Source organism: Rousettus aegyptiacus, unplaced genomic scaffold (assembly GCF_014176215.1).
Source record: "Rousettus aegyptiacus isolate mRouAeg1 unplaced genomic scaffold, mRouAeg1.p scaffold_m13_p_11, whole genome shotgun sequence".
Taxonomy (NCBI): Eukaryota; Metazoa; Chordata; class Mammalia; order Chiroptera; family Pteropodidae; genus Rousettus; species Rousettus aegyptiacus.
This window is the reverse complement of record NW_023416286.1, coordinates 61338547-61359383: the sequence shown is the minus strand read 5'-3', so window position 1 is coordinate 61359383 and position 20837 is coordinate 61338547. Positions and strand designations below refer to the sequence as shown.

The 20837-nt window shown below is 33.9% G+C and overlaps 1 protein-coding gene across 2 annotated transcripts in view; it reads left to right on the top strand.

The window, feature by feature from the left end:
- GPC6 (glypican 6) overlaps positions 1–20837 on the top strand; it is a 974073-nt gene that overhangs the window by 645681 nt on the left and 307555 nt on the right. For both annotated transcript variants that reach the window (XM_016150743.2, XM_016150742.2), the window contains exon 4: positions 1534–1699. In XM_016150743.2, the coding sequence (XP_016006229.1) occupies positions 1534–1699 (166 nt within the window). The remainder of the gene's footprint in view (positions 1–1533; positions 1700–20837) is intronic.

Genomic DNA, 20837 nt, shown 5'->3' with positions numbered 1-20837 from the left:
AAAGAACATTAAAAATGAAATGCATAAAAAATAAGTTGGATTAATTGATGGATAGAAGGATGAATGTTAGGATGTGTGGAAAAGCAAGTATATGAAAATGTTAACTGTAGAATCTAGGAGTAGGGATGTGTGTGTTCACTATTAAAATCTCTGAACTCATCTGTATGTTTGAAAATATTCAAAAAATTTTGGAAAGCAAATAAGAAAACAAAAGGACAACTAGATATTTCAGAGCATAAAAAAATATATATGGGTTTATTTCCTGAAATAATGTATTAGGGACATTATTACTATAGAACATAAAGTTAAGAAAATCTTACAAAAAGCTCAAGCCTTGCTTTAAAAACTTCAAATGTGGTTTTTAGCTAAAGGATAAAAATGACACAGATTAGCTATAGTTGTTGAAATTACCCATTTCTGTGGAAATATCTTTTATTGACCCACCTTTATTTGGTGTTTTATGCTTTGTCAGTAGCTGAATGTTCTGGACAAACAGACCTGTGGATCCAGGTCTATTCGATAAGGCTATAACTCTACAAGAGATCCTGATGATACAAGTTAGATCAATCATCCACAGATCCAGAACACAAGAATGGAACATATAGTCCCTTGACTAAAATACCAAAATTATAAGAAATCAACTAAATATATATGACAATAATGTTTGTATCTAGTCATGAAAAAAGAACTTTCTGTATTTTTGTTGCTGTTGTTGGTCTATACTGATTTAAATATTCCTTCCACTTGAAGTCAAATTAGAACTTTCAGTGAGTCTAGAAGAAAGACCTTACTGGTTTAGAACAGATTAACTTCTGAAGGAGCAGGCTGCTTTCCTAGTTCAAGGCAAATAGCACTCTATTGTCAGTTCATTAGCAGCTCTTCTGAATTACTGCAAGGATTTCTCCTCACATTCAACAGTGGGCCCATTTTCCACAGAGTTCCAGAACCACAAAGCTTCAAATGCCAGAAGACAGAGCCTTGACAGTTCCATTGCTTCTAAGCAGGCCTGGATCTCAGAAATCCCAGAGAAGTTGATAATGATTCTTTTCAAAAAGTTATGTACATAGGAAGTATAGCTGCCAACCTCCTTTAGGAACAGGGTCAAATAACCAGTTTGAAAATTTTCTAAAGGTGTCACATTAAACTTTAATAATATCTACATTTTTATGGGGCTTTTAACTTTGCAAATTGCTTTCACATGCATTATCTCATTTCATGTTCTTTTGCAGTGAAACAGTGTCTAGGTTTTAGGGCTGAATTACAGAGACATAGATATCAAAATTGACAGGGACAGTTCAAGAAAATTGATTATTACTGTGCCAAACGGAAGTATTTACCAGGAATAGACTGACTTCAATAGAAATATTACAAAGAGTTAAGATTCTGATTATTCTTTTGACCTTCTGTTCTATTGCTGGAGGTTTATCAGAAACATTTCACCTCTTTCTTTTTAAAGGAGAAAATGAGTTACGTCTTTTTTTTTCCTCCCTTCCATCCTTCTTATTTATGATTTTTTAAAAAATAAATCTACAGGTCAGCCCGACTCCAGGGTGCATTCGTGCTCTCATGAAGATGCTGTACTGCCCATACTGTCGAGGACTTCCCACCGTGAGACCTTGCAACAACTACTGCCTCAACGTCATGAAGGGCTGTCTGGCAAATCAGGCTGATCTCGACACGGAGTGGAATCTGTTTATAGGTAAGGAACATTTAAGCTGATCCAAGAGCAGAGATGTGGGAACAAACAGCAAGTGTTTATGATGTCTGATGGCAGTTGTGATGACTCATAGAGACTAAGAGGATCTTTTTAAAAGCAGCATTTAGCAAATTATAAACATTATTTGCATTTTTCTTCTTGTTTTATTCTGAAAAATAAGACTTCCTTGTATATCGTGAAGGACAGTCCTGTTAAAGATTATACAAGACAGCTGTATTGAGTTAGTTGATCTCTCTGATGAAGATAAAAGTAACCTTTGTTGAATTTCTCTGAGCTCCTGCGAGAAGGCACAAGTTAGAAAAGATTCTCGTAAAAGAAATCCACAGTACTGTGTCTTTTTTATTTGTATTACCTCAACGTAATCGCAGATGCACAGATATTGTAACTGAACAGGAAGAGAGTTTGTTTCCCTCCCCACCACACACACATGCACACACAGCAGAGCCAAACACTGAACGCTGAATGGAAAGATTAAAGTTGTTTTATTACAGAGTGCTAAGCAAGGAGAAGGGAAAGCTGTATCACTGAAAACCCAAACTCCCCAATGGCTTACAATGGGAGGGTTTTAAGGAGTTAGAGGGGAACAGGTATGCACGAAGAAGCTGTGACAGGGCAAGTTTTAATTGGAGGACCTTGGAACTTGTCCATTTATGGTAAGGGGTTTCAGCACCAGATCTTCCTGGGCAACTGACTCTTTGCTTCTGAAAGGGTACCAGTGTTCATGGGTGCAGTGCAGCTGGAGGACAGGGGTGGCTCATGCCGTCTGTAAAATAATTCAAGGACTGTATTAATCCTTGATTTGTTTTAAGGGAGGAGAACCAGTTGTAAGACATTCAATGTGATTTGTGCGCTGTGTCAATATTAGTAAACAACTCCTTCATTAAACATCTGTGGTGAAAATAGCTCAATATTTTTGTTAAAATATGCTAATTTTCTTTCTCAATCTGTGGGGAAGAATGCTTCAAGCACACAAGCGTGAATCAGCCTTCCAATATTTAGAAGGTAAGAAGAAAGGAGGTAGGGAAGATTAAGGGAAGGTCTGTGAATCACGTGTTCAGGTCTTAAGTTGCAGAAATCACTCAGGGGGTTGCTCTGCCAAAAGATATTTCCCAAATAGCTATCCAAGGATAAAAGGACAAATTTTATAGGCAAGCTTCTCCCAGGGAAATACACAGGCCTTGAAAAAGTAAATGTATTTTCTCCCCCCTCTGTCAAATGGCCTTCAAATAAAAGTACTTTCAATTGCATTTACTGCAACTGCATAGTGACAAGCGGAGTAGTGCAGATAACAGTGGCAATTGTCAGCCTCAGAGGGTCTTCATCATTTATGCGAACCTCTAAACCAGAATGCATGAATAAAGTCTTCTGACATCTAAGATTTGAGCAGACTAGGAAACAGATCTAAGATGTGCTGGAATACAGAGAAACCTAAGCCTGTTGTGCAAAGATGTACTTAGGTTACAGGCATTCAGCTTCGGCAATGAAACCCATCAGCAAACACACTATTATGCTTAGGAAGGTCAGAGGAAATGGTTTCGAAGTTTTAAAGAAAGATTTTAGAGTGGATAGATTCAAATAGCAGTTATCTAATAAAATCTCAGAAATCATTTTAGAGAGAATAAGTCGAAATACTATTCTCTCCTTTCAGTGGGAGGATAAAATCTGTTTCTATGATCTTGGATTACTTCATTTGAAAATGAGAGAGTTTTTTAAAAGTTAATCATTAAAGTTCCCTTCTGACTAAAAACCAATATTTTTGCTAATATTTTGGATGTGGGTATGAATTTTAAAAATTGATCAGAATAAACAATCTAAAATATAAATTTAGATTAATTTTGGCAAGTACAGTCCATTCAAATAATACTAATAAAAATGTACTCTCATCAAGAAATCTCGAAAGATTTGTATATTTTAAAAACCAGATTAAATCTCAGAGGATCACTTTTTAGTCCTAAAAGCTACTCATATTTTGGGTTAAAAATGCTCTAATTCATAGCCCAGTTAAATTGTCTTTGGTCAGCCTACAACTTATTGATTAAAGTGGACATGTAGATTTTGTTACTTAGAGAAGAACATGATTAAGAATGAGAATATGGGCTTTCAAACTTATAAGAACAACAGTGACTTCTTAATTGACTTTTTTTTTCTTGGCACTGGTTGGCATTTCGATGTAAAACAAATCTTTATATTTTCATTCATTTGGATTTCCTAGATGCTAATTTGTTGCAAAATTAAAAGTCTAGAGAACGATTTGATTTAAAAATTAAAAGTTAAACCCACCAAGTGTTGAATATGTTTTAATAAAATTTAAACCTGGTGGTTACTCCTACATTAATATATTTCGTATACCTTGTTCCCATATCCCTTTTTTTTATTAACGCTAGAGACCTCTGAAAAATGTTTCCAGTGTTCTTTCTTCAGGTTTTGCTATGTCATTGAGTACTGACCACCAACATTGACTTATGGAGCAGAATAGGTTCTTACTAATACTTATCCCAATGTGAAGTGTTAGTTCACACATTTATTATATAAATTAGTTAAATGTGCCAATTCCATTTTCCACACAGGTACATTCCAGATGACAGTGTTACAGTGTTCATGAATGTAGCAGCAAAGATCAGTGAGGAAATCAGTAATTCAATGAAAATTATGTATAATCGCCCTATCTTTGGTTAGCACCTGCAGCCCATCTCTCCCAGGCTTCTAGCATCTTTTCATCAAACCTGTCACTCCTGTCACTGTCAATTGCATGAGCCATACCTGTCTGCTGCATTCATGTCCCAATTTATACATTTTATAGGTTGTGTTTTATTACGTGCTCATTTAAAATCTTAACAGTGGCATGCAATCAACTGTCAGTAAAAATAAGGATTAAGTTGGTGGCATGATCTTTACAATGCCACCAATTAATTGAATTTCATTTATAACTGTTTAGAATTCAGCTGGTATCTGGATTGTGTTCAAAACACAGGCAACTCACTGATAAAATGAAATGTTGTTGTGCTCGAGGAAAAAAAAAAAGCCAGTGGTATTCCATTGATTTCTGAGGTTCTGCAGTGTTCTTTAATCTTAGAAAAAATTCAGAAATCTATTCGGGATGTATTTTCATAGTCCTCCTTTAAGAAGTTTAACTCTGCGCCCTGCACAGGGATAGTACTCAAAAAATTCTTATCAATTAATTATTGCAGGAAAAAGGAAGAACATTTCACTTTTTACATAGAGCTTTTGGGGGGGGGGGGGGCGGCGGAGTTACTGACAACTTTGAAGATGATGTTGCTAGACCCATTTGAGAGTACTTGAAAAGCCTCAGTTCACGTCTGCCAGGAACTTAGGGCTGCTTTCTAAGATCATGTGAGATTCCCCAGTACAAAGTACAGCCCAGGATCCACTTGCATTCAGCACGGCCCTAAATGAATGGGCGTGCTGTGTTGCGCCCCTCAGGTAGTCAAGACCGGAAGGAACACAAGAGTGGTTTTTAGCCCATTCTCACCATTAGAAATTATGCAGTAGGAGAAAAATGTAATCTGAGTCATTGACAGTCTCTGCTTATGCACTTACCACAGGTGTTACTGTATATTCATACACAACTGATACCAGCCTAACTTATGAATGTTGATGAAATGCAAAAGGACTTTCTTGAAAAATGTTTATGTAAATTAAAATTTCCTAGTGGGAAACAGTTTGTGGGCAGAACTGTTGTTTCAGTAATATCCTGTGGTTATTGTGAGTGTTTGGCAGTGATGCCAGCCCTCCATGGATAAGAATTGTTTTGTTTGACAAGGGGCCACCTAGTTCATGGGCACCAAAGTTAAGGCTGAAATTACACTTATATAGCTATAATAAATCTAAGATGTGTGGGATAGCCTCCTCCAAACATCTGGTACCTTCTAAGACTTTATAGACTGTGAGAACCAGAAAGAGAGAGAAAAAAGGGATTGTGGGTGTGGAAAGGCAAGTGTTGGTGGGACAAAAGGCAGGGATTCTATTTTGTTCTGTTATATACATACATATATGTGTGTGTACATATATATTACTAGAATGTTATAAGATGCTTATTACTGCACCTATAAGGCAAAATTATCTTTATAGTTCCATAAAAGTGAGACCTGAAGATGTTTTTGTTCCAACATTGTAGCATAACTTTTTTACTCTATCCAGTTAATAAAACTCTAATAATCTTCACATATTATGTCAACTCACTGTATGAGTAAGCTAGACACATACATTTTTGGCCTCAGAGAATTTCATGTAGTTTAATTATAATTAATTGTGATAAAGTGTTAGAAAAATAGAAGTACAGGATGCTAAGTGTCTGCTTGGCAGGGGAACTTAACCTCATCTCGGGGGACAGGGAAACCCTACCTTGGTAAGTATAGAATAAACAGTAAATAAGACTGCATTGAATTACCATTGTCAAACATAATTAATATTGAATAGCCATAACATATGTAATTGTTACAATAAAGGCCCAAAACATTTGCAAGTTCTCATGGCAATTTCAATAGGCCTACCATGATTTGTCAGTGGTTCTTTAATACATTTTTTTTTTTTTTGAGATGTATTATGATCAAGTCTCATCACCACCACTGCCACTGACGTGATCTGTTAAAATCTGGAGAATTTGTGTTAATTTTCATTAAAAAAAGGTCGAGTTTCTTGATCTCTAGATGTCCTTTAATGGAGGCAGGAAAAGTCAGCAAAGCAGCTTACATTTTTAAGTTAGGCCTTGGTTACTTATAGACCAGACATACTAGTGGTATCGAACTTTCTGGGCTTCCTTTCTGCTTTTAAACTAGCCAATTATTAAGTCTCAACATAGCCCAAAGACAGAAAATTACCATAAGAGCATCAAACATGAAACACAAGGTAAGCACTACTTCTGTACCAGACCAAGAGACAAAACATTTACTACTTCGTTTATTCTATAATCCAACACACATTTACTGAGTGTCTAGTATGGACCTTACTCTGGTTTAAGCATGGGGATACAACAGACAAGGCCATGCCTGCTGAGAACAGGGCTCTATATGTGTTCTTTCAATGGAATAAATGGAAACAAGCAAGCAGAGAAATGGAAGGGAATATTGTAAGAGGCTGTTCTATTTTACTTTGTGAGTCTACTCTTTAATGGAACTGTGACTAACTCAATAATTAAAAAAGCACATATCTCTGTTTTTAATGGACTCTGTGAGTGCAGGGATGGCAGAAACAAATCAGATAATGAACCTGGTTCTTTCATTGTGACAGTTGCCAACAAGTGGTAAATTAGAGCCAGCATCAAGGAAGCTGGGTTATGTCAGTTGAATGACTAGTATCATGTAATAAATGACTATTCTGGTGAACAAAATACTGTCTTAGGGCATGCAAGAGTTGTTTATTCTCAAGGTATTTAGTATAATCACAACATTGTGCTTGGAAGAAATGTTACTAGATAAATACTTATTGTTTCTAGTTAAATACTCTTATGTTCTCTTTTTATAATATACAAGACTGTGTGATGTTACATTTCGGAAGAATATAAAATAAACACAAGGAACTTTTTCACTCATTTTCATTAAATATTCCTCTTTCAAAGAGTTTCTAAATCATGAAATTTTATAATATAAATTGGATAAGAAATTTTTAGTTACAAAGAATTTCATAGTAAATATACTGTGACTCTGGCTAACATATCCTGAAATGCCATGTTCCAAAACCTCTAGACCCTAAACATAGAAAATTGTTTACTTTCAACCAAAGAAAAAGAAAAATTCAAGAATTGCACTTATCAGCAAGCTTTCAAGGTTTCTTCATCTCCTCTTTGTATAAGACAAGAGCCTATTCAATAACACAGGCCAGAAACACAACTCTTAAATTGAGGAACAAAAGCCAAAGCAATTATTTTAGAATCTAATCTCACTGTTAGCTGCAGAACTTGCTTTTGCCCTTGTGCATTCCTAAAAGCACCAAAAAAGATTTTTAAAAAACGAAAACACTTCATTTTCTATCAGTTGAAATCTAACCCCGCCCAACCAAACCCTGCCTTCTTTTTATAGTCCTTGATTCAATATTTCTCATTGCTTGTGGACATTTATCATATGCTGTTTTCTTTCTGTAATGCTGGCAGAATGCATAAGTTGTACTAACAACATGCTGAGGGGAAAAATAAAAGGAAGAAAACAGTTGGCTGGTACCCAGCAACTTTCGCAAGTGGCGTTTGTTATCAATTTCTTATATTTAGAAAATGGTTTACTTCTGAACTCCACATATGTGAAAGTATTTTTATGTGGCACAATAGGGTTAATGTCTTGAGGATGGCATAATGTATGAGGCTATTCAGCAAACACAGAAGCAGGCATTTCTTAACCTCTGAATATTTGCTAATGCTGGTCTTGAGGCAACAACTCAAGGGATTCATGAGACTGCAATTTCTATTCTGAATCAAGCAGATTTTTCCAGTTGATCAAAGCAGGCAAAGCCCATCAAACCTAAAATTACTTGATGTAATAGACAAGTAGTCATTCAAAGGTGTATGTATATGGCAACGCTTGTTCATCCATGTATTCCAGTTTACGCATACTCAACTTCTATACAATTTATAATTGTAGTCAATCCATTTCCTACTTATTGATGACTACAAATATGTATTCTAAACTAGATTTTCAAGTTGGAATTTATGTTGTGATATAATATGACACCAACCAATGGTCTATAATGAGCCATAGCTATTTTTGTAAATATAACATTCTTTAGGATACAAGATATCCCATTTATAATAGAAAGTTCACTGAAATAATTCTTATATCTTTTTCAACCTCTTCAATTTCTATGAGAATCAGCAACAGAAGGATTTAGTTACCAGAAGAAAACAGAGCACATCAAAATGTGGCTAGAGAATTGACTTTGTATTTGAGATTTTACATTTTATTTTTAGTTTTCATTTCAGTTTCAATGTTTTCTATAGGTAAATGGTTTAATTTGATAATTGTATCAAAAGGTACATGTTTTTAATAATTAACTTCTGATTCTATTATTATGTGATAGTTTTCACTGTCATGTTTAAATTCAGGCTATAACACAAAATACCTGGCTTTTGACATGCTAAGAGAAAATATCTGACAATTCTTTTGAATGGAATTAATAGATTCCAAAAGGCTCAAAAACCCAGGCAAAAATCAAACACTATAAACATTAGCCCAATGACATTCTTGGGATTTCCAATTTCAGGAGATAAGAGGAATATGAGGTAGATGAAATTGTTGTATGGTGGAAACTAGAAAATAAGAAATATAAATAGAGCTAGATAAGTGGATTATTAAAGAAAACACTAAACTACATGGCTTTTCACAAATAGCAAACTTATGACCAGTCCCAAGGCCATCATAAACAAAATATTCATGACCGATCAAACAAAACGAAGCCTGCCTGTGGTGGATGCACACATGTGCAGGGAGGGAGTACCTCCTGGGGCATTTAGTTGACTATAAAAGTCCTGATTAACAGCTAAAATAAAAATCTTTATTTTAACTCAAACAATAAATTTGTATGTGATGTTGCAACACTTTATTAAAATAAAAATAATAGTGTTAATGGTGGTACTTAGACTCTTTTTCCCATAAACACAACATTTACATATATATACAATTAAATCTATATAGAGAAGTATCTTCTAATTACTCTAAAAGCTCTTTTAATTTATGATTAGCTCAAGAGTAGAACTACTGATCATGTCTTTATGTTTGAGTCATTTTTGAAATTAATTTTAATTTTCCTCAGACTTGTTTCTGTAACATTATAAAAGAGTTTTTTAGAATTCCGTTCTCTTCACTTTATCGTCTTTGTGACTTGCTTATTAATGAGCATCCCTCCAAGGAACCAGGAGTGGAAGTCAGGTTAGAAGAGAATGGCCCATGAATTATTCCAGTGGTTAAAGGCATGTTTTCATTGCCTACTCAAAAAGGAAATAGTTGTTAAATTATTCTTTGGGAATAATTTAAACCTTTGAGAACCTTCATGGAACATGGAAACTTTGAGCTTATAACTCATTTAAAAATATTGTGTCTTCAGATACTTGGTAAGATGGCCAGGAGAGAATTTAAATTAAAATAGAGCAGGAATATGCCTTGTCCTTCAAATAACAGCTTGTATATAAATTCCATATAAAAAAGACATGTTCTTGATTTTTTTTCCTTTACATGGATTTAAATAATTTGCTATGCTAAGAATTATCTCTATTATAACTTCTAAAGAAATAAAAATAAAAAATAAGTCATTGAATATATAACAGTATCCCAAGTAAGAAGGTTACCTATATGTAGGACATTTATATTCTTTAAAGTACAGGGATCTTCTAGAAATATAACACTAATATTTTTAAAAATAAAAGTAATAAGTTCAGTGTTTTCCACTAAAATCTATTTGCTCAGGAAGTTAATTTATTTAATGAAAAGCCTAAGCATAGCATTAAGTAAAATGAATAAACTAGTAGATGTGAGAGAATTTTGAAAGTATCAGTGACCACCCCTTTGCTTGCCAGAGCTGATGTGGTTTTCAGTTTGACTGAATCAGAAAGTAACGCCCTTCCTATCTCAACCATATGTCTATATTTGCAGTAGTTTTCACATAGCTTGTCAGTTGATGTCCATGAACTCTTACGGAAGAGCGGGACTACTTTTCCGTAAGAGTTCATGGACATCAAAGAGAATATTCTCAAAATTTGCAAAAGTCATTTAGTTGGTGAGGCTATTTGGCGCCCTTGATATTATCACTCATGTATGTGTCTACTGGTTTTCTAAATTCAATGTCCTTGATTGTTGTTAGATTAGTTTCTTAACTTTAAAATAGTTTTGTGTTCCAAACTCTTCTGTGTTAACCTAGTCATAGAAATAGTTTCCATAATCAAAAAATCTATGTGTAATACCCAACCAGAAGGGAGAATTGAAATCATCAATAGTCCTAACAGTGTTACTCAGGAGTAGTTCTATAAATACCAGGACACAGTGTCCTTTGCCTTGCAGTATTTTTGATTGAATCACTGCATCTGAATATAAAACATTTGACAAGTTCTTTGTGACCCAATTTAATATTTGCCTAATGTCACCCTTTACTGGTTGAAATTCCAGATATATACTTCTCAAGGTTGTCTATGAGAGAATGTTTAAATGTGTCTTGCTATGAACTTTCTCATAGTATCCAAATTCTCAACCTGAGTGTTGTAAGAAACTTTGTTCCCCTATTTCTGTGGTTCCAAGTTCCATTTGGATAATATTACCTGCATAGCAACCATAGCTAACATTTGCTGGATATTTACTTTATACCAGGCCATGTGGTAATCACTTTACACTTTTAATCTTCATAATAACCCTACTAATTAGTCAATATTATGAACACCATCACACAAATGAGAAAACTGAGATCAGATAAGTTAAGTGACCTGTCCAAGATATAGCACTTATAGATTTCAATGCCAAGATTTGGCTTCAGAGCTTCTGTTCTTAAACACTGCACAAATTATCTCCTACTAAGTGTTTAGGAAGTAACTATTAGTCTATGGCTGCATGGATGATGGGGTACATTGGGGAGAAACTGTGTTTTTGATATTGCCAGTACTGTTTAATAGAATTTTCTGCAATGATTGAAATATTCTGTTTGTGCTGTTCAATAGAGTAGCCACTAGGCACATGTGGTTAAGTGCTTGAAATATGTCTAATGAGACTGATCAACTGAATTTTTTTTTATTTAATTTTAATTATTTAAATTTAGTCACATGTGGCTGTTGAGCAATTAAAATGTAGCTAGTGTGCCTGAGGAGCTAAATTTTTCATTTTATTTATTTGTAATTAATTTGAATTTTAATCACTGTGCATGGCTAGTGGCTACTGTTGTGGATAGTACAGATTTAGACCATTAAACACCTATAATTTCCTTGACATGGCTCATCATCTGAATATGTCTGATTCTTTTTAAAGAAACATTTATTTGGTACCTTTTCTATGCTTAGATCTAGACTAGGCATATAATAGACACAAAAGAAATAAAAACTGTACTACCTGATCTTGAAAAGTCATAATTTTCTAAAGAGGTGAAATGTGTGTCTTCAAAATAAGAGTTTGCTTAAGCAAAGATGACACAGGTAAGAGAAATAGTCCATGAGTCAATGCATGAATTAGAATCCTGACTTCATAATTTATTATCTGTATGTGACTTGGGAACATTATTTAACCTTCATAAATTTCAGTTTTCTCATCAATAAACTGGTTATAATAGTACCTATCTTTTAACATCGTGTGGATTAAACTAGATAATGCATGTAAATCTGAGGGATTAGGACATGTCCACATATGTAGCTCTGAAGGAGAAGCAATGTGGTTCCCTGTTTGGGTGAACAACCTGTGAAAGTATGAACAGAAAATAGAAAGTATACAGCAGTAGAGTAGACAAGGAGACAGGAGACCATCATGCAAGAGAAACACGCAAACAAAACAGATAACGAGGGTGAGCTGAAAACAAAAAGAAAATGGTCAGAGGATAGTTTATCGGCAAGAATTGAAGGGGCAAGATTAGAAGTGTGCTTCATCACGCAGGCTTCTTCTTACTCCTGTTTCTGGATTTGCCTTAATTCCTGGTAGCAGGACCCATCCCTGGAGCAAGGGCCTTGCCCTTGCTCAGGTGGATAATGACTTGGTAACTCCTTGGGAAAACAGTGTTACGAAGGTAAGAATAAACATGATGTGCATGTCAAGAAACCAACTAGGCTGAAATCGACATCCATGCCAGTGTGTATTGGGAGGTAAGATTGGTCAGGAATTGGACTGTTGAAGCTTTGAAAGGCAGGCCAAATACTTGATGTTCTTGAGTCTTGTAGGCAATGACAAGTCATAGGGCATTTTAATTCAGGGAATGATGAGATATAAATAGTAATCTGTCAGGTAAGTATAGAATGGATTCAGATAGATGAGACTAATGGTAGATGAGACTAGAGAGGTCATCATAGTCTGGTGTGGAAAGAGAAAGGAAGTCAGCACTAATGATAGAGCTGAAAATAAAAATACAAGACTTAATGTCTAAATATAGGTGACTACATATGGAGAGCAAAAAAAGAAATACATCAGATATAACTGAGATAAGCACACAGAGCAATGACAGTGCTGTAAGTGAACAGAGAAGCTAGTTTGGGGTATGGCAAATCCATTTAGGGTTTGTAAAACAGTGGTACCTGAACTGGGAATGTCCAACTAGATGTTGAAATAGTGTTCTATGTTCCTAGAAGAGGAGCTGGAAATGCCAGGAACCACTGGAGCATTTCCACAGCCCAAATAGTTCTGAAGCCAACTTCCCTAATCAATTCCAAAAGCTTGTGCCCAGAATCCCCTTTCCTGGCCACCAAGCAAATGCCTGCATGTTCCCTTTCTGTAAAATTATGCTGTCTTTATGCCTAAATGGTAAACATTTAACAGCATGCTCATCAATATGTATTCTCAGAATGAGTTTATATCTATACTCTCCAACCTCTTTAATTAAGTATAGTTAGAATGTCAACTGTGCAAACATGAGAATGCTTAACATAATTTGATTCAACAGAGACATACCTTGGTGGCTCCCCAAAATATATTTTCTCATGATTTGGGAACCTTTTTAATGGTCATATTTATCATGCACATTGACATTTTATAATTACAGTCAATCCAAGAGGAAATGTATTTTCTATTGATTTTGGCTTTTGCAATTCTCAATGCGTGAAATCCAGGGTAACTGTTTATTTCTGGCAATCGCCAACTTCTGAATTTTAAGTGCAGGCATGAAATGTGTTAATTTCACTCACACACACACGTCCCAAGTGTGTTCATTTTCTTCACTGGCAAAAATGCAGTGCATCAGAAAGCAGCTTCTGACTTTATCGCATGCCTTGTGGGCACAACTATCACCAATGAAAACTCAACATGTGAGGACCAGTGTAATCTATTCATTGGTTTTTGAGCATGGAGTGCCCCCAAGGAGCAAGACAAATATACGCTATGCAGCTTTTGCAATTCAACACTAGAAGGAGCAGGAGGTGTGTTTTTTTTTTCTTTTTTTTTTTTTTGACTCCCATATTGCTGAGTTACTGATTTAAGAATGCCCTAGAGTATAAATTATTTCTCCAAACCTCTATAGTGACTTTTGTCAAATGCCTTCTGCTTAGCTCATTAAAAGTGAAAACCATGAAATATTATTTGATTTGTAACCCAAGAAAATGCCCTAAAACCACCTGTCTCTCTTTGGAAACCTGCCAGAACAAAGTGAGAGGAAAGGTCGAGCCTGAGAACAATAATTTGAGGTTGCTGCATGTGGCTCCGATCACAGGTTGAGCCTATGGGCTACATTCAGGCTTCCAGTTGCTTCGGGAGGATTTACATTTATTTTCCTTAACCCACATGGGAGTCCTGGGTTTTGAGATCGACAATTCAAATAGTTTAATAGTAGCCACACAACATTTTTTTAAGAAATCTGACAATGAGCTGTGTTGAATAGTTATTACATTTCCTTTGAATTCGATTTAGAGAAGTTAGTTTCAGGATGCATTTAATTTCCATGTGGAATTGATAGATATTAAATTCCATTTCTCCTGAGTGCCTCAGGATTTTTTTTAAAAATCAGTTTAATTCTGTTGTGCCATATATTGATTCCTATCCACTTGATCTGTGATCACTGGGTGTCAGATTGCTTGTGTTCATCACAAATGGGTTAAATCAACTTTTAAAATGAAAGACAAAAAAAGCCCATTTAATTTAAAACTGCATCTGGGCATTTTTAAAGATGCAATAATTAATAGTTTGGAAATATAAAATGGTAAAGTATAAGCCTTGTTTAGGAATAGATTAAAATATAAAAATCAAACTCTTTAATCCGAAACCTCTTAATCTAGCAGAGAAACAGCATTTAAGAGCTACTATGGCTGTTTAGGAAAGTGCCTGTGATCTTTCTTAATAAATCCGTATCCATTTTTATAGAAAAAAAATACAGTAATCTGTACTAATTGAGAGAATAAGGACACAAACATCAAATTATTGTCTTCTGGAAGGTATCAGGGACTGATTTTAAGATTTAAGCTTGACTTTTTACTGAGTACCTATTGTCTGCCAGGTACTATCATATATGATGTCTTTATGTTTTAAGAATGAATCATAGTATATCATTTCGCTTAGAGTGTTTCTCTATTTCATTTAAATATCTTAACATTTTCTTGAGCGTACACTTTTTTTGGTTGCTGATCACTTAAAGAGATATTTTTAGCCAAGCCTTCATCTAAATGAATAAAATTCCAAATTAGAGGATTCTTATTTACCAGGGGTTTAATATGTATATGGATTAAGCTTGACATATGGGCTTTATTGCTCAGAGACTATAGCAAAAAAAAAAAAAAAAGAAGAAGAAGAAGAAGAAGAAAAATAGCTTTACAAATTATTATTCTTCGATCTTGATCTGCTTTATATCAAATTATTTTTAGCATTTATTTTGAAATATTTTTGGACTTATAGAAAAGTTGCAAAAATAGTTACAGATTTAACATATACCTTTTACTCAAATTATTCTAATGTTTACACTATACATACTTAATCATAGTACATTAATCAAAAGAGGAAATTAGTATCTATACGGTATATTAATTAAACAGACCCCATTCTAACTTCACTAGTTTATCTTTTTCATGTTTCAGGATCTAATCCAGGATCTCATGTGCATTTAGATGTTGTGTCTCCTTAAGCTTCTCCAATCTGTGACAGTTTCTTAACTTTCCTTATCTGTTAAGACCTTGCCACTTTTGATGAGCACTACTTACTAGTCAGTTATCATGCAGAATGCCTTTCAATTCGGATATTTTCAGTGTTCTCTCATGATTAGACTGAGGTTATGCATTTTGCAAGAATACCACAGAAACGATTGTGTCCTTCTCATACATATTAGGGTGTACATATAGTATTTTCTGAGTTTCTTACTGTATGTTACTGTTCTTTTTCCTTATTGGTAATACATATTTTAGGGAAGATATTTGAAGTCTATGCTAATATTCCAATTCTCCACAAACTTTTAGCCATTGATGCTAGTTTAGCATCCATAAGAGTATCTAACCTACAGTAGTATTATTAGCGTTTTCGCGTAATGATGATTTTCTTCTTTCCTTCTATATGTATTAATTATTATTCTCTCCCTGAAAACTGAATTTTTTTCTCTCCTAACTACTTATTTATTCAATTATTTGACTATATCAGTGCAGACTCATGGACATAACCTAATAATATCATTATTTATTACTCAAATTGTTCCAGCTTTGTATATTGGGAAGTCCTTACAGTTAGATCTTGTATTCTTATGACACACTCCTCTTCCTTTTTTGAATATGTCCTCATTTTCACCACCAAAAGATATTCCCGGATCTTTTTGTATTTTTCCTCCTCCACTCCAAGAATCAACCTTTTCTTCAAAGAGCACAATTCCTTTTATTGAGTATAGTATTAGAAACCAAGACCTGGGCAATATATGTGCTCATTGCTACTGAGTGTCGTTGCTATTAAACCCTCTCTGTAAACTGAGCTAGAAGATTATATATATTCTTTTCCACACATATTCTCTATTTTTATTGATTTATTTATTTATCTATCTATCTCATATATATATATATACACACACACACACATATACACGCACACATATATAATATATTTATGAGTTTATACTGATTCCAATTCAACCTCACAAAATTCATTTAGCCTTCTCTCTTTCCTTATTTGTAACTTCTTTCTCCAACAGTGAGAAATCTGGCTCTCATAATCTTCAATATATTAACATATTTCTTTAATCCTGGTATATATATATAATATAGAGTTGCTAAACCATATCTCTTTAAGAAATATATTTACTAGCTAGAGTACAGTATTTGTATACATTTCTTTTTGTCATTACAATATTCAGTAAAAATATAGCTTTTCAAAGATACTTAGATTGGTTATTTCTTCTCTCCTTTAAAGTGAGTATATTATTAACTAGTAATAGAATTAGGTTTACTTGTTACTATTTGTATTTCCTTTAAGGTTTTCCTAGATCCTTGATTTTAATTACCTCTTTATTTGGGGATAGAATGTGAAACCTTACTATAGTTCTAAGTTTTAAGACTATACAAAAAACTTACAATCTGAGAAGTGTAACCTCATCCTTATTTATACTAAATCATGACCATTTCCCCTTCTTTCCATCCCATTCCCACCCACCTATTTTATATTGATCAACCTTTTTTAGTTTCTGGTTTATCTCTCTTGCATATCTTTTGCATAAATGATACAAGTAGTGTGTCTATACCTTCTTTTTCATACAGGAAAACTAGCATGCTATACTCTTTTGCACTTTGTTATTTTTACTTAATTGTGGATATCATTCCAGAGCAATTTATAAAGATCTTCCTCATTCTTTTTTCTTTGCAGCTGTCTAGTACTCCATTGTGTGGATATATCATAGTTTATTAATATTATTTTCAATATTTTGCTATTGTAAATAATGCTGCAATGATTAACAGTGCATATGTATATTTGGAGGTGTATCTTCAAGATAGATTCCTAGAAGTGCATGGAATTACTGAGTCAAAACATAAGTGCATAATGCAGTTTCATTAGATAGTGCCAAATTTTCCTCATGAAGGCTTATACCAATTTGCATTCCCACCAGTCATAAGTGTGAATACCTGTTTCCCCACAGCTACACCAACAGAATGTACTGTTAGAATTTTTTTATTTTTCTCAGTCTAATAAATGAATAATGATACAAATCAATTTTAATGTAATGTTTTTCTTTTAACGTTTTATATTGTTTAACTGAACAAATTAACATTGTTTTTTGTTTTTCACTCACCATGAGTATCATGAAAGGAATTTATTTTTTTGGCTAGGATATTCTTACTAAGAAAACTCATAAAACATCCTAATGGGTTAAATATAATAGTGAGATATACATTAATTTATGAGTAATTCTTATTAATAGAGATTTATTTTTAAATAATATTTGTGGATGTTAGGGAAGCATTTGTATTGTTTCCTAAACTGTCATAATGTATCTGGACTATCACAAATACTTTCCTACAGTAGAATTCTGAGAAATAAGTTTGAGTATCTAAAGAGGACTGTAATTACTGTAATTATGGAAAAGTAATTTACTGGCTGTTGAATTGAACAGATTTCAAATAGAGTAGATAGACCATAAAAAGCAAACAGAATATTGAAAATAAATATTTTGGGAGCTAGGAAATTGCTGGTTAAATGCACATATCTAATGTAAATGTTTCACTAACATTTGTATAATTTAGCTTCATAAAACTTAAAACCATGAGGTTTTTCTTTAATTAAAAAAATGAAATAGATGCCAAGATCATCAAGTGTTTACAGACATTATTATTCCTCTTGTTCATCTAGTAGAGATGAGACACCTAAATAACTTTTATTTTGTGATAATTGGTGTAAAATTAAGCAAAAAAAAAAACTTTTAGAATTCTTCCTAAATTTGGAAATAGATAGAGCCCGTTTGGAAATGAATCATTGTGGAAGACAGTAAAAATATTTAAAAGAAGTAAGAAGCAGCATAGAGAGGAAAGGTCATGGAAATCTGTTCTTGAGAGACCTAAGGTGTAGTAGCCTCAGGTAGATCACTTGTTAGTTGTGTAGAAATTTGTAGCTTTCAGCATTCACAGATTCTTGTACTAAAACCAGGTGATTTTTCAAGAACATAGCCCTACCCTGATATAGACCCTCTACTATCTCCATGCTCACATCTGATCAAGCAAAACTTTGTGCGGGCCCTGTAAATCTTAGATGAGGGTCTCTGTTGATAATATTAATTAATGATATTCATTAACAAAAGTAAGTCCTTTTGCATTATTTTATTTAATCACTAAGAGACAAGTGAAATTATTGCCCCCATTTTACAGAGCGGGAAAGTGAGCCTCTGGGAGCCGAAGGTCATGCTGCCTCTAGTTCAGGGAGCCAGGGTTCCATGCTGGGTTTGTCCAAAGCAAACCTCGAGTTTTAACCTGTAGGCTACACCCCCACACACAGCTCTACCTCTACCCACATATACTGCCCAGATCTTAGTTTCTGATACTCTCCTCCACAGGGCTGCCAAAGACGATGGATTTTCTGTGAACCATAGACCTGGTTCACAGAAAATTGACACACAGACCCCATCCATGGTGATAAGAAATGTGACTCATTTTTTGTTGTTTCTGATTGAAAAATAACATTTGTAAAATGCTGCACACAAGTCACTTATTCTTTCAACTTGGATAAAATGTTTCTCTGAATTATAGTACTGAAACAGGCCATATTGCTTTGGACATTTGTAGAATTACTTTTACGAAATTATTCTCTGTAGTCCTTCCAGTTGTCTGCAGTGGAAGTCTTGTAAGAGCTGCCTGGGTTGAGCTCACTATTGAACTTATTGTGGCGATGCCCTGGAGAAAATGCTCCAGGATATTATACAAGATCCCCTTTAACAGATCAGAACAGAGTTGGGAAAAGCTAGTTGCCAAGTAACTAGTTTGATTTAATCTAATGGAAAATGTAATTACGATAATCATTTTTCCCTCATTGCTTTGACCCATCAACTGTCAAAGCAACCCAACTTTATTTCTTATAAAGTGAATTTTTTTGTTTCTACACAGTATCCCTAGAGTCATCTCATTTTTCACTTTTCTGGATTTCTTTTATTCATGTTCTTGCATTTGTATGTCCATATGCCATTTACATCCAGTTTTCAATGAGTTTAAATATAAATAAACCTGCTCTACATGCCCTTGGGCAAGTTGCTTAAGATTGCTGAAACTTGGTCTCATTAGTTATAAGGTGCCTGTCTTTCTTAGTTATCTTAAAGCTGTGTGTATAAAATATATAATATAATACAATTTTATGATAAATAATAACTACAAGTAGCCACCCTGAGGAAGTTTGAGGATTGTACTTCTTAAAAATGAGAAAGAAAGTGAAAATCTGTAGTGGTTTTCAAGATAATATAATTTTGAATTATATTATCACTAATCTACTTGAAAAGTATTAATTATCACAAAAATCTAATTAGGAAACCAAGTACCAGTTCTTTTACTTGTGAGTACCCAATAGGTCCACCTTAGTGTGCCATTGAATGTTTTTTAGGTACCATGTTATTTTTGGATAACATTAAGGAATAATAAAATGAGGAAACAGCATTAAGAATTGCTTTAAAAAGCCCACAAATTGCAAAATGGCAAATGAGCAATTAAATATTACTAAAATATTTGAATATATTGTTCTTCACGATGCTCCAGTAATCCGAGCCAATTTGCTGAATATACTTAGCAGTGAATAAATAAATTCAGCGTCTCAAAATCATCAATGATACCCTTTTCTTTTCTATTCAGTGTCCTTTTGTGTTTCTTCCCAGGAAGGAATAAGAAAGTGATTAAAGCGGTTTCCCCCTATCTTCCTTTACCTACAAAAACCAAGTAGTGTGGAAGAAAAAAAAATTATGCAAAAATACCTAGGCTCTTAATGACTCATCTAAAGCAAATAATATACAATTTATATAGGGATAATGTAAATTGAGAAGTTTCTATTTAAATTTGCAAATAGTGTTGGACACATGCCAAATGTGGTAACTACAAACACTCATTATAATACAGAAAACTGTTTTGCAAGGTGTAAATGGTCTTTGCAAGCAGATTTAATCAGTGTAACTTGAAAGGCTCTTTAAATTATTATTTCAGATACCAGTAAAATACAAATCCTGCACATGTATAGAACATTTCATTTACTTGATATTTCTTCATTGAATTCTCAAAAAAACTCTAGAAATGATTCTAGTTTGTGAGTTTAAGTGTTTGTCCAAATTACACAGCATATGACCTCAATCCACAATTGATAGATAATCCCCAAATTTACTTAAAATATTTTTGAAATAAATGTTTATTTTACAGATTTACTTCAAACACAAAGGGAAATAACAGTGTTGAGAAAGATTTAAAAAAATTTTCTCTGGTAAAGTTGGCAATTTTTTTAACTCACAAAAATATTCACAAGAAGTGAAGTTTGGTTAGAATCATTCTGTGGGAAGATAAAGATATGAGAGCTGTGGAAGAATGTGGAGACTA